Source organism: Manis pentadactyla, chromosome 14, assembly GCF_030020395.1.
Source record: "Manis pentadactyla isolate mManPen7 chromosome 14, mManPen7.hap1, whole genome shotgun sequence".
NCBI lineage: Eukaryota > Metazoa > Chordata > Mammalia > Pholidota > Manidae > Manis > Manis pentadactyla.
Genome location: NC_080032.1, coordinates 86,859,608 through 86,874,494, shown reverse-complemented (window position 1 = coordinate 86,874,494; position 14,887 = coordinate 86,859,608). Strand labels below are relative to the sequence as shown.

At 41.0% G+C, this 14,887-nt stretch overlaps 1 protein-coding gene across 1 annotated transcript in view; it reads left to right on the top strand.

Moving 5' to 3' along the window:
* SLC2A13 (solute carrier family 2 member 13) overlaps window positions 1-14,887 on the top strand; it is a 243,588-nt gene that overhangs the window by 97,590 nt on the left and 131,111 nt on the right. Inside the window, exon 4 of the mRNA XM_036889418.2 lies at window positions 8,828-8,936. Within this exon, the coding sequence (XP_036745313.2) occupies window positions 8,828-8,936 (109 nt within the window). The remainder of the gene's footprint in view (window positions 1-8,827; window positions 8,937-14,887) is intronic.

The window sequence follows — 14,887 nt, the reverse complement described above, 5'->3', positions numbered from 1 at the left end:
GCTAAGAAAATTACTCATTTATTAAAAAAAAAAGGTACCTCCCTTTGCTCAAGAAAGGTTTTCTGAAGTAGCAATTCTTAATATTATTTTTCCCTCAACAACACCCTACATGCCAATGGCTGCCAGCCATGAAGTTTAGAGACCTTCTGAGAATTGCCAGGCAAGGGTGCATTTTATGATTGCCCCTGTTTATGTGTATACCTTTGATGAAGGAAATATCTTAGAATCTGGAAAGATTTCTTGATTGTAACAAAGCAAGGTTTTTGAAAAACACCATTTTAATAGCATTAATCTCTAGCATCATCTCCCTTTAGAAGTAAAAAAAAAAAGTCTTTAGCATCCTGGAATAATAATGGCTAGATTAACAGCATCATTGCATACAAGCCTTAATGTACCGAGATCGGCTCACAAGCACGCATCTATAGACAACCAGCCTGCACATCTTGGCAAATTGATTGCCATAGAAGGATTTCAGAATGTATTGGCATAAACGTCAGACTGTGAAGGAATGATTGAACCCCATGGGGCTGAATTTATCAATAGCAGCAGTCCATTCTTCCAAACAAAATATGTGCCTTGTACCAGCTTGTAATCACAGAGCTCACCTGCTGCATATTGCAGAGGAAAGCAGCATGGGTGTGCTCAGGCTCCGAGTGGAAACTGACAATTTATCACAACACTGTTTAGCAACTTGCAGGGTATTCACACCGCTTCGTTCTTGAGTTCCTATCCTTGGCTCGGGTGTTGCCTCCTTCCCTTCCCTCCTTCCTTCCTTCATTCCTCATATCCATGAAGCAAACATTTATTGAATTTCTTCTGTTTGCGTGACCCTAGGCTAAAAACAATGGGAAGCGAAATGATGAAACAGGACAAGCCAGAGCCATTCACCCCATATAATTCAGTAAAGATGTCATAATCTAGTATGAAATCTTTCACTTTATGTGTATATATACATATATATATGTGTGTGTGTTTGTATGTATGAATATATATATATGTATGTATGAATGTACATATTTATATGAAAGAGAAACTTCTAAGGAGGAATGGGCTTGCATGGTTATGGAGGCTGAGAAGACGGCATGACCTGCCCTCTCCCAGCTGGAGGCCCAGGAGGGCCCATGGTGTAAGTCCCAGTTTGAGGGCAGGAGACCAGTGTCCCAGCTCCAGCAGGGAGGCTGAGCGAACAGATTCTCCTTTTCTCCTCTTCCTGCTCCATTTAGACCCTCGGTGGACTGGATGCTCACCCACCATGGGGAGGGCAGTCTGCCTTAGTCTGCTGATTTCAGTGTTACTCATACTCATTAACCGCCTCACAGATAACACCCAGAAATGTTTAACCAAATATCTGAGCACCCTGTGACCCAGTGAAGTTGGCACATAAAATTAACCATCACACATAGCGTAGGACAGGAAGAACTCTCGGAGTGGCTGAGCCGGGGGGCTGGGCTTTCGCCGCTGGCCTGCCCAAGGGCCGAGCGCAGCCGTGCACCTCGCTAGGAGAGGGACGGGAGCCCAGCCAGGCACACGCAAAGCCGAGGGAAATCTTCCTGGCCTTTTGTGGAAAGAAGTCAGGCACATATGCGTTAATCTTTATTAGACTTTGGGATTACTGCGTATAGAATGTGGGAAGAGGGAATGAAATCCGAGCACCGCATGTTTGATCCTGACTTACTGGGAAATTAGCTAACACAGGGTAGAGAGCAAGTTTGGGGTGCAAAATGGTGATGCCCATCCCATCTGTCCTGAGCTGGCCCTTCCGGGGCCCTCCCCCGTGCCTGGGCTCGGCGTACTCTCCATGCGCCTCTGTTAGAGCGCTTAAGCCATTGTGGGGTAGCTTGTTCTATCTCTCAGTGTGACTCCACCTGCATGTCATGAGCTCCTCCAGGGCAGGACCTCCTCCTGTTTCCATACCTGGCACAAAGCAGGCTTCGGTGGGTGCTTCAGGTATGGTAAGTGGGCTCGGGACACCTGGTCAGAGGGGCTGGAGAGAACAGCAGAAGTCCAAGGGGCAGGAATGTGGGCATGGGTGTGAGGACAGTATATTTGGAGCCAACCAGAGGATCCATGAACACACCCCTGGGCCCCCCACAGCACAGGACAGAGGGCCTGATTCACACACAGAAACTAGGGTGGTCCTTACTATTTGCAAACATCACTCAACTCCCTGGATTTCAGAATGAAGAAAGGAGTAGAGTGAAATGAGTGTTTTGAAGTAGATACTCCAGAATTAAGGCTGGGGTTTGTGTCAAGCAAATTCCATAGAGAGAGGAAAGGGGGCTGTCGAGGGATTCAAGTCCTGATAAGCACAGAGGATGCCTGTTTCTGTAACTTGAAAGTGCTCGGTTTTGTGTTTTCATACTGTCCATAATTGTTGATGCTAAAAAATTGTTTTATGCTAAGAAAAGTCAGCTTATTTGAGTATACATATAAAAATTCTTGACATTGATGGCATGAACAAGACGGTGGCCCCAGTCCCAGCTCTGTGGGCTTATTAGTTTGTGACCTTGGGAAGTTATCTGATCCCTATGTGCTTCCTTTCCTGTTAACAACCTGCTCTTCCTCACTTTGTAGGGCTCTTCAGATGATAAAAAGTGGTTCATAAGGCATGAAGGGCCATTGACATGTTACAGAATCCATTGTGATTTGAGCAGATGCCTAATACTCTTGGTGTTATATAGGCTGAACCGTGCCTCCCTTAAATTCATAATGCTGAAGCCATAACCCTTAATGTGACAGCATTTGGGGGCCTTTGAGAGGTTATCAGTTCAGATGAGGTCCTGAGAGTGGGACCCTCATGATGGGACTTGTGCCATCATAAAAAGAAAAAGATCTATCTCCGTGCATGTGCACGGGGAGGGGCCACATGCACACGAGCACACAGCCAGAGGCGGCCGTCTGCAGGTCGGGATGAGAGCCCCCTGCCAGTGGTCACATCTGCCAGCGCCTTGAGCTTGGACCTCCCAGCCTCGGCTTTGAAGAATAATTACCTGTTGTTGAAGCCACCAGTCTGTGGTACTTTGTTATAACAGCCAATCTGATGGAGACACTTGGTGATTGATAAAATAATTAAAATTAAATTTTGGCTGCCCAAAATATGTACTGGCTAGTAGCTAGATATCAGGATGCCAAGCTTTCTTGTCTAGTGGGAAAAAGAAAACCTTGAAGTCCCTGATCATTTTGTGTTTCTGTGGCTGGCACACCTCCTCTCTTCCTGAAGTCTTGTGGTGTGAGAATGGCCTCCGGCTGCCATCAGGAGAGGACCAGGGCGTTGGGCTTTCCATGCTTGACTGTAGCCCAAACAGGGGGCCTCAGATGGGGGAGCAGGGGGAGTACCATTTGAAGCTGAGCAGCGATCATCTTGCTCCCAGTGAGGGCCCTGCTTTCTCCACGGAGCATCTTCACGTACAACAAAGCATTTCGTTTGTGAAGATGGTCGGCAGCAGGGAAGCCACCTACAGTTTGCATCTTGTGTTTCATTAATCATAATGTGTTCTACATTTTCTCCCTTAAGTTTGTTTTAGTACATGGTAAAATCTGTAAATAAATAAAACAAAAAGAAAGGGAAGAATAAGAGCAAGGAAAACTTTGAAGAATTCAATGGGTCCCACGTGCTGGGCAGTTCTCGCTTGGTGACCTCACACCTGACTTGACTGATCCCGTTTCATTAGATATTGTTGCTTCTAATTAGTAACCTCTTGTGTCCTTGAAGGTCATGGTCTTAGAACATCCGAATTTTCTCCTTACCATCCATTTCACCTTGTCGGCCCTCTTGTCACCTAGAGTCTTTACTTGTGATGTTTTGGATCGGTTTTTTTTTTTTAGCAGCTTTATTGAGGCATAATTTATATACAATAAATGGCATGTATTTTAAGTTGATAATTTTGACTTGTGTATCCACTGTGGTGCCCTCACCCCGTCAAGACAGTGAATATATGCATGTCTCTCAAAACCTCTCTTTTGTGCCTGTGTGTAACTCTTACCTCCACAAACAATTATTGATCTACTTTCTGTTAAGCCATTTAGACTTAGGAGAACGTTTTCACTACAAATTCTGTATTTTTAGTAGATTATAGGGCTTTATATTCAGGTTATTTCCTGAGTTGGCTTTGGAAGATTCTGTCTGGGAATTTCCCTATGACTCTAAGGACATTAATGCAACTAAGATGTTGCATTTAAAGCCATAAAGTTGTTCAAAATGCTCTTTTATCATTTTCTTAACATCTGTAGACTCTGTATTGATTTCAGTTCTCCTATTCATGATATTGATCATTTGCACCTTCTCTTTTTTTTCCTAATCCATCTGCATTAGTTTCCTATGGCTGCCATAACAAATGACCACAAACTTGGTAGTTTTAACACAATAGATTTTTATTCTTCCAGTCAGGTGGCAGGAAGTTCAAAATCACTTTCAAAGGGTTGCAACCCAGGTGTGGGCAGGGCCGGGCTCCCTCCAGAGGATCTCGGGGATGGTCTGCTCCTTGCCTTTTCCGGCTCCCGGTGGGGTGGCAGCTGGCATTTGTGGGCTTACGGCCGCAGCAGCGCAGCCTGTGGCTCATCGTCGCCCTGCCTTGTCCCACTCGGTCCTGAATCTCCCTTGGCCTCTCTGGTAGAGGGATGCGTGTGATTGTGTTTAGAGCCAATCCAAATACTCTCCCATCTCAAAATCTTAATCCTGTTACAAAGTCTTTTCTCCCATATAAGGTGGTACTAACAAATTCCAGAGATTAGGATATGCGTGTCTCTTAAGGGGCTGGTGTTTAGACTACCACAGTGGGGCTCAAAGCTTACCAGTTTTATTGATACTTCAAAGAACCAGCTTTTGGTTTCATCGATATCTTTTTTTCCCCCTTGACTGTATCCTTATCTATTACATGGATTTCCATTCTGATCTTTACTTTTTTTTTTAATTTTGTGCTTATTTTTTATTTATTTATTTATCCTTCTTTTTCTGGATTTGTAAGGTGGAAACTGAGATCATTGTTATAAATTTTCTTCTGACTTTAGCCCCATTCTGAAAATTTTCATACACGTGTGTTTTTCTATTCTTCAGCTCAAAGTGCTTTATGATTTCCCATCATTTATTTGTTCCATGGAATTGTGCATTTAGTTTCCAGTTGGGGAATTTTCCAGTTATCTATCAGGTGTTGACTTCTATATTAATTTCATTATGGTCAGAGAACATTCTTTGTATGACTTGAGTCCTAAATCAGTTGAGACTCGTTTTAGTGCTCAGAATAATCTTTAATGTGCATCTACTTTTGGAGAGAATGTGTATCTGCTCTTAATCAGTTGACTGTTGTTTTAATATCAGGTCAGGTTTGTTGATAGTGTTGTTAAAGTCTTCTATATCTGTGCTGATTTTCAGCCTATTCGTCCATTAGTGAGAAAGGGGTGAGGAAGCATCTGAGCATAATTGTGGGCTTTTCTGCTCACCCATGTAGTTGTATCAGTTTTTGTTTCATACTTTTGAAGCTCTTATTAGGTACAAGGACATTTAGGGCTGTTATGTCCTCCTGGAGAATTCATCCCTTTATTGTTACAAGCTGTTCTTTCTGCTGTTCTGCATGCCTGGTGGTTTTCTATTGTATCCCAGACATCATAAGGTTTATCTTCCTGTTGAATTTAGTCCTGGGACCCTGTTAATGATCCAGAAGCAGCTGAGTCTTGCATTTCAGTTGTTGTAGATGGTCCCCAAGCGGTGTTTAATCTAGGGCTAAATCTATACCATTACTGAGGTAAAACCCTTCTGAATACTCCGTGCTCTAGGCTTCTCACTCTGGTGGTGGAACAGGTCTGGGATTGACTTCTCCTCTCCGTTCCTGCTGCTCTTTCCCCTCCTCGGGGAGTTTGCTCACACATAACTGCTGAGCCGCCGTCATGGGGATGCTCAGCAGGGACACCAAGTCCGCAACGCCCCCTCTCTGTGGATCCCTTTCCCCTCTGGCACTCTGCCCTCTGAACTCTGGCCACCATGGCACCTCTGGACTGTGAGCTGCACTTTTCAACCCGAGGAGTTCCCCTCCCTGTGCTGCAGCCTGGAACCTTTGCAACGCATTAATTAGACTATGACAGTTAGAGGGTTCGCCTCTTTGTTTCCTGAATCTCTGGGGTCACTAAACCTTCATTGCCTGTGATCCATTATCATGAGAAAAATGGTTTCATGCATTTTTGCATGGCTTTTTAGTTGTTTCATGTTGGAGGCAAATCTGGTAAACTATTACTCCATCATGGCTGAAGTGGAGGTCAAGAGCTGGTGTTTTATACAAAGTGTGTTCCAGGGCATTTTTAATGGTACCTGGAGGAACATATGTAGGCTCACAGACAGCCTATTCAGAGGAATGGCTGTGGGTTCCCGGGACTATCCTTTTCATCCCTGCAGCACTGGGACACCCTTATGAAAGTTACTCAGAATGAAGGAAAAGATGAACCCATTTTGGGTTCTTGCATCTACTGTTTTATTATCTGAGTCCACTATTTCCAATCTACTTTAGGTTAGAGGTTCTTTTTCTTATTGTGTGGGAATGTCTGTGTGTCAAAGACACATTTAAAAAAAAATTAAGTGTGAAATGTTTGTATGCACACAATGTTTTTAATTAGAAAAATCAAAATAAATGTAATAAGCAGAGCATGACATTAAAAATGTTCACTTACAAACATTCAACCAATTAATGTATTTGACTTTTCTTCAGCCTCAGCGTTTCTATGATACAAAGATTAATGACTGTTTGCATCAGTTAAGTCAGTTTTAGTGCCTATTAAAACTAGGTTTATGACCTTAATGAAAGGAAATTCTTTAATTCGTGTGTGTGTAATCCCATGTGCAGCTGCTGTGACCAAAATGTATCTATAAAAAAGAAAAATCCAACCTAAAAAAGGAGCCATACCATTGTTTATTTTTAATAGGAAATCTAAACCAAGAGAAAAAAGAAGACCCAGATTTTTTTAAAACCAGCAAATAGGTACATGACGTTTACAGGATAGTTTGTCTCTTGATACTTGGGCAAGTCAAACGCTCATCCTAGTTTGTCATCATTTTCTCCTTGTCCACTGTCCCAAATCGGGATTTCCTAATCTGTCCATTAAATCATGGAACAGTTTAATAGTGAAATAGATGCAGCCAGAAAAAGATTGTAATAGATTTCTTTTAGAAGGGCAGTTTCCCCAGTGTGGAGGATACAGAAAGCTGAAAAGAGGGGTTGTATGATTGTGTTTGTTTTGTTGTCCTTGTTAGTTTTTAAATTTTCCATGGCACACTGGATAAATAATCATATTTTTATTTGAACTTTTCGGTTTATGGTAATCAGTGGTTTATATGATGCTGTGCGTATCCCTTGTTTGGTGGGCTGGGATCACTTACAGACACCTAAACTTGAGGACTAGTCCACTCATATTTCAGACAACTGAGCCATAGGTATTTCAGTATTGTCAGAGCAAAGTTCTCACAATCTATCTATTTCACACAGTCTACTTTATATGCTAGGTTTTAATGCTGCTTTACCTGAATCAAAAGCAATTTGATGCTCATAATGCTCTTAACCTTCTTTCTAAGTGGGTCTCACTGCTCTGAGTACTGTCAGCACTTCTCTGTGTCCTGTCTTACCATTCAGAGACAGAACTGTTGACAGTAAATCAAGTCTTCATGTGATTATCATCATGGCCCTGTAGAGATAAATGTTCACACCCCTATAATGTTCAGTTCTAATTAATGCTGTCGCCTGACTTGCCGTACGAACTTTCATTGCTCAGACAACAGCATATTCCAGCCATTACTGGGAACTGGAATAGTAGATTTCCAGGAGATTCCTGAAATGGGGAAACTTCCTTGGAGTTTATTGACTTGATGCAGAGTTCACTAATGAAACTTGGTCTCAAGGAAAATGCCTCTAATTAAGCATTTAACATCCTGGGGGTCCCAGGCCGCCTCTTCTTACGGCAGGAGCGGCACAGGTCCTGAGAGTCAGGATGCTGTCTACATTGAATGTCTCCTAAAGATAAGGTGAAGGTATAATTGAAGTCCTTTGAGAATAGAAGGGGCACTTTCAGTAAATGTGCCCACACAACAGGCATCAGTAAGGTAGTGTTCGCATCTACAGCTTTCCAAGACTGATCTAAAGTTCTGATACAGAGACCAAGGGATCTGTGCCATTTTGAAAGCCCATTTATATTTTGAAATGTCATTGAATGCCACTTAAAGAACTATTCAAAATCTAGAAATATCATACACACCCCTATATAAAATAGACCTTATCATTTTTTTTTCTATTACCTATTTGGCAACTTTTAATGGTAATGTCCATTGTAGCCATAACCAAGCCAGATGTCATGCCAAAATTCCTTAACTTTAGTGGAATTGATTAGAATAAATTATGTTACTTTAGCCAAATAAATTGGAATGAATTCTATTCTTTGTTTTTAATAAATGACATTCTTTTGGTTCATTAAAGGAATTTGCCTGTGACTTTGTAAGTAGCCCCACATTGAACGGATTTTAGTTAATAATTGTCAAGTAAGTGAAAGAACAAATACAGCTTGTAGGGATTTAATGAAAAATCATTTCTGACAGTTACAGTTACGTAAATCACGTTAGTATCCACAATGCTTTAACTGGAATTCTCTCTTGTTGCTTTTACAGCTTAAACTCAAATATATACTGTTTTAAAAAATATATTGTGCTCAGATTTCCATAAAAGTATTTACATTCTATTTTTAAATGCCCAGTCATGTTGATTTCATGGAGATTTGGGAAAATTTATCCTAATGGGAATAATTAGTATGGGAGCTAAAAATAATAGTTGTGTCCTTTTTCTTTCTTTTTTTAAAAAAGCTGGACCTGTGATCTGCAGAATGCTGAGTTACCCCCCAACTCGCCGAGCTTTAATTGTGGGCTGTGGTCTACAAATGTTCCAACAGCTCTCAGGCATTAACACCATCATGTATGTATTGCTTTCTGGTTTTTTACTCAAAATATTGTGAAGGAATTATTTTACATGAAAAAAAGAATAGGCCTCTTGGTGGTTTGTTCTTATTAGATGTGTAAGATTCTCCTTTTGGGAGATACTAAACTGTATGATTTTTTAAAATACTAACAGTTTGTAACTAGAGGGTGGTGATTTGTTTGTTGTCAAGTATTGGCTTCATTTGATTTCATACACTTTCTCTTTTATGCCATGTAATACTTTATTGTATTCTGAGCTAATGAATGCATCATTTTCCTAAGCCATTTTTGATGCTGGTTAGAAAGTAAAACAAAAGGGAATCACCTGGCATAGTCAGAGATGAGTGGACACACAGATAACTAGTTCCCTTCTTCTGGGAGCGTCAGCTAGGATGCGATGTCATCGGACAGTAGTAGAAGTCTGTCTGTCGCAACCAGAGTACAATGTACCGGTGACGGGATGGGAGCAGAGACGTGGGGAAGGCCCAGCTGTTCCCAGTTTTGTAGTTTTGAGTAATTCCCAAAGGTGTATGGGTGTTGGGAGTGGAGTGGGGTAACAAGGAGGGGTTCTACCATGTTTTATTCATTCAATATTAAACCCTTTTTTGCTGGCCTGTTTTGTATTATATCCACAGCAGTGAGTAAAGTAGGCATGCTCCGCGGCCCCGCCACAGGCTGGTGGAGGAAACATACGTTAAATAAACTAACAGTTCAATACAGCATTTCAAACCATAATAATGTCTATGTAGGACCATTCCAATCCTGCACAGAGTAGACGTTTAAACTCCTAGGTAATAGCATGCGGGTTAGAGAAGTCGGGTTTTGCTGAGTAAATGACTGGTGGGTGAAACGCTGCTAAGTCTTAGAAGCTTTTCCCCCTACCTTTTGGTTGAAATTATTCTTTAGAAAAACAAAAATTATGTAAAATTAAATTTCACTCAGTAAGCCATTTGTATTTGGGACTCTTGATATGTTCCTTTGAAATTACTTTGGATATGGTGGGTTATTTAGTGATAATTTGAGAAGAGTGAATCTGTTAAAATAATTATTAACACTAATTATGAGGGCCTACGGCCCATTAGATCAGGATTTATTAAGAAACTCACTTTAAATACATCCACACATTTTATGAATTTGACTGTAGTTATAATGGTTGTTAGACTTCAACTGCCTAGACGACATTTTTAATATTTGTCCCTCTCCTCCGTCCCTCGCGCAGTCACTCAGGTTTTCCTCACCGTCATCAGCTCTGGTAAGGCCCATCTGTTGGTGCAGGGCCCAGCACGTGTGCCGGCCTGTGGTCTGGCTGCGGGGCACCATGACCGGCCTGAGCCTCCGCCACCCTCGGTGCGGGGAGGGAGTGTCCCCAGGCTCTTGCGCACGTTCAGACAGTGCAGTGCAGGAATAACTGCGAATATCTAGTTTATGAGCCTTATTTAAAATGTGTCCTTGCTTCTGAAGATTCTTTTTTGGTTTGTTCTACCCTTTCCTAGGCATTTAAATTTGACATATTTAAAAAAGTGGAAAATGAATTTTTGTTGTATTTCTGTGTGTGTTCTTGTAAAACAGGCATTAGACACAGAGCCAACTCCAATTGACGGGTAGTGGCCGAGGCCAGTCTGTTCTAGCTGAACCAGTTGCCATAGTCCCTTGGTGATCTCTGGTGTAAAATGGGTTGATTAAGGCTTTCTCATTTTAATAAGGCATTCATTTCTCCAAATGCTCGGTCTTTTCACAGTGGGATCATGTGATATGATATCATGTATAGGAATCTTGTATTCATTAAGATTTATGATAGTCCTTAGGCACTTCACTTTTTCCAAAATGTACAGGATAGAGGTAATATTGTCATATAGCTTTTGCTTGCAATCAAGTATTAATCTTGGAAAGTAGGAAGAATAAGATATGGTTAAATTTATATCATGTCTACAGTCTCGGTGATGCAAAACAGCTCACTAACTCCCTGAAGAAATTAATATGACGTTAATGTCTGGAGGTTAGAAGGTTACACACTTAAATGACATACCTATGCTAAGTAACTGTTGATTATTCATAGTGCACCGTTTCAGACATTTATATTTTAAGCCCATGAAACTTAATAATGCAGTCTATTATAATGAAATTGATTTATTCTGTCATTATCTGGACAGAATGACTAATCTGAGGCTCTTATATTGCTTGTTTTCTTCTGCTCTCTTTAGTCTATATTCATGCGTATGTATTTATCTCTAAGGATTCAGTAAATGTGATCATAAATTTTGTTTCTCCTAATTTAAAATAATCTCTTCATTGGAGCCCAATAGGTGTTTTTTTTTTTGTTGTGGTCTTAAGTAGAAAGCATTAATTACATTTTTTTCTTTTTAAAAAAATGTTTTGTTGATTTAAAGTTCTGTTCATATGGAATCTCATCGTGTATATGTTGTCACTCTCTCCTCTTCCTCCCCTTGAGGCGGGAAGTGAAGTAGGCAGTACTCTTCCAGGTCAGGTCAGGGTTAAACTTAATCCGTAGAAGTTGTGATGGCTTTACAAAATTCATTTTCCACCCCAAAGTTTGTGTGGACCTGAAATATGAGGTATTTTGAATTCTACTTCTCACCAAGGAAAGTTCATAGAAAGAGCATGTGCAAAAATATTGAAAGGTAAGTCATCCTTACAATTGCATTATATAGTCTTACCACATGGTAAGTGAGAGAAGTTTTGTCTCTTCTCCCTCGTAGGACCTTTATTTCTATCTCTTTGGCCTATTTAATATCCTATCTCAGTCAAGGAAACAGATTTCTTCTTGGAATATTTAATCTTCTCATCCTCTACCATGAAAAATCATAGTGTGTGTTCGTGTGTATGTCCGAGTATCTGTTTTTTGTATGATAACTCGTGATGATATCCTAAGCCATACTTTACCCTGTATCCTATTTGAACGGAAGACTCTAAATTCTTTAAACTATCGCAAACTTCAGACACTGCATTTGACTTTTAGAAGAGGTCATTTCCTAATATGACTTATTATTATCACTTAATAATTTCAAACATTCAGCTGAATAGATTGTTCTCTTTTCACAGGAGAGAGAGAACAGAGCAAGTGGAGGACTAGCTTCCCTGATAGGAAGCGTTGGTACTGTGGTACTGTGTCTCAGGCCAGTAAACTACTTGCACAAGTGTCCAGATACCGGGAGGAAGGGTAACACAAGGTGACGATGATGAATGTGAAGACAACCCTTACATTCTCATTGTGATCAATTCTGAACCCTAGTTAAAATGACAATAATTTTTCATTTTCCATCTAAAAAATTTTTATCTGATAACTGTTAATAAGTGGACCCACTTCCCCCATTATTATTACCACAAGCAAAATGTGTGTGGATGAGTAACTGGGTGCGGAGAAATAGAGAGAGAGAGAGAGAGAGAGAGAACAGCTGGTTCTTTCTGGGTTTGATAATATCTTACTTCTTTTGAGGAACGTATATAATAAGATATATTTTGATAAGCATATCGTCAATCCATCTTGGACAAAAGGAAGGTATCAGAGTTTTACCTGGGAAGACCGGGTGTTTAAGTGGCTCACTTTAAAGTTAAACAGAACATCTATAATAGAGAGAAGAAGAATATCCAGAATCTAAGCTTTGAGTCGGCTTCAGGTATAAAGAGTTGTGAGGGAGTGAACTTCTTTTGGAGTCTGTATACCAGACCGCTCCTTTTTAGATACTGTGCCTGCAGATTAATGCTCCCAGATTCATCGCTTCTTATTCTTCCCTTTTCTACAAAAAGTAGGGGTAGGAAATAGGCACTTATACAGGGTAGGTAGATGCTCTGGGCTTTCATAACTACTTTGCCTTAATCCCCAGGAGATCCCTTCTTCCATCATATTTGCAAGTGATATTAACTACTTTCGGAAAATATGCCCTTGTGATAGTAATATTAGTAGCTATCATTTCTTGAGCATTAAATACCATGCACTACTCTAGCATGGATAACTCACTTAATAAATATTAACAGAAAAGGAAAAAAAAACAGGACAAAACCTCAATGCCCAAAGCTGACTGTTTAAAGCTTGTTTGGAGGTGATGTAAGGTAAGACATCAAGTTAGTGGAATTAAGTACCATCCAAGGATAAAAACCTAACATGACTGTGTGCTGATAAAATTGTATCTATCTCAAGAATCATAAAACTCATCAAGTTCTTGAATATACTGGTACCCAGTGAAGGCCTTTGCTTTGTACTCTGATTTAGAGTTCTTGGACAAGCCAGCTTGATGGTTGGATGACTCATTTATATTTGTTAATCATATTTAATTAATTTTATAAGGGCAGTATTTCTGAATCTTTTCCATTCCTGTATTTTACCCTCAACAAGCTCTCCTAGTTTAAAAAATTACAATGCAATCAGGGCATAAGGCACAACACTCAGGCATGGCCAGATGGTGAATATAGGGAAAAATAAAAAAATAAAGGAGACAGGATGCAAGAAGGAAAGGGTAAGGATTTATGCATTCTCATGCTATAAATCTGAGCAGAGGTGAGGCTGTGCTGCCTCTAAAATCCTCAGCAAGTGGGATGGTGGACCCAAGCACCTGCTCACTAACATGAGCCTTCTCCTCTCTCTGCCTGTCCGGTAGGGCTCTGCACACAATCAAAGAAGCTATTGAAAGATAATAAGGCTAAGATAATTACCTCATTGAAATGTGCATCAAGATGAGTGCATTTGTACTCATTTTAGTTCATTGGATGAAAATCATTAAAAGGATGAGAAAACGTTAGGTTCATAGTTCACCCTTTTGAAAGATGAGCTTGATGTGTTGGGAAGAATATTGACCCAGGAATCAGGAGAATTGGTTTTAAGACTGGTCTCCACTGGGGGTCTTGGGCATGCCAGCTACGTGCCTTCATTCTAAATACCTATAAAGAGAAGTAGATGGACTTTAATGTACATTTAATGAGGAAACATGGAGTTTCAAATAAAGCAGAAGCTAAAGCATTTGTGCTTGAAATATTTTAAACCTTTCTTGTATGAAAAGTTATCAGACTGCAGGAGATCAGTTTTAGTCTAAAAGGAAAAATGTATTTTGTTCACATAATTCTGGGGGGATATTAAATGCTTACCACATGCTGATCATTTTCCTAGATGCTTGGCTTATGTGTTAAGACCACATTTTTATTTCCAAAGTATATCTTTGGAGAAGGATGATCTTGGGTATGGCTTTGCAGCTCTGTAACCTGATGGGAAAGAACTTTCCTAGCCTTCCATAGTATTGCACGGATAGTCTCAAGCCCAGTGCACTTCACCCACCTCTCAAATCATGACCAGGGGAAAGGCTACCACTTCTTCCTCTGGTGTCTGCAGCTCTTTCTGGTGGCAGATGGTTCACTCTCCTAACATTACAAAACAAAGCATTCTCATCAGGTGAGACTCTGAACAGAATGGCTTTCTAGAGGCTCTGTTGGGACGTTCCTCATCACTTTCCATTTCCATGTGTGTGTGCTGCATGCCTGTCTCAGCATGAGCTCCCCCAAACAGACCGTAAGACAAAGAATAGGCTGCAGATGAGTTTTGGGGAATGGTCCCAAGGAGCATGAGTAAGGAATGGGAGAGAAGTGATAGGGTGGGGGATGCAGCGAGGGTGCATTGGTAAGCGGCTCATCTCAGTGAGCAACTAGAGCTCAGTCCTGCCGAGGAGCAGTGTAGAATGTGAACTGTTTTGGAAGTGTTTGTTCAGGATCTGCAGTCCCTCAGGATGAGGGCCGCCCCGGCAGATGCCACGCACACCATCCCGGGCTCCCCTGAGTAGTCTCCCCTGGTGCCAGCACTCTCAGGAACGTAACTAGGCACAGGGAGTTTAACTAGACTCTCAGATTCTACAGCGAGCTTCCAGGGTAGCTGCAAGAGAATCCAGACAGCAGCCAAGAGCACGTGGGGCGGGGCCTTCAGAGCATCTGCTTAAAATCCCACTGTGT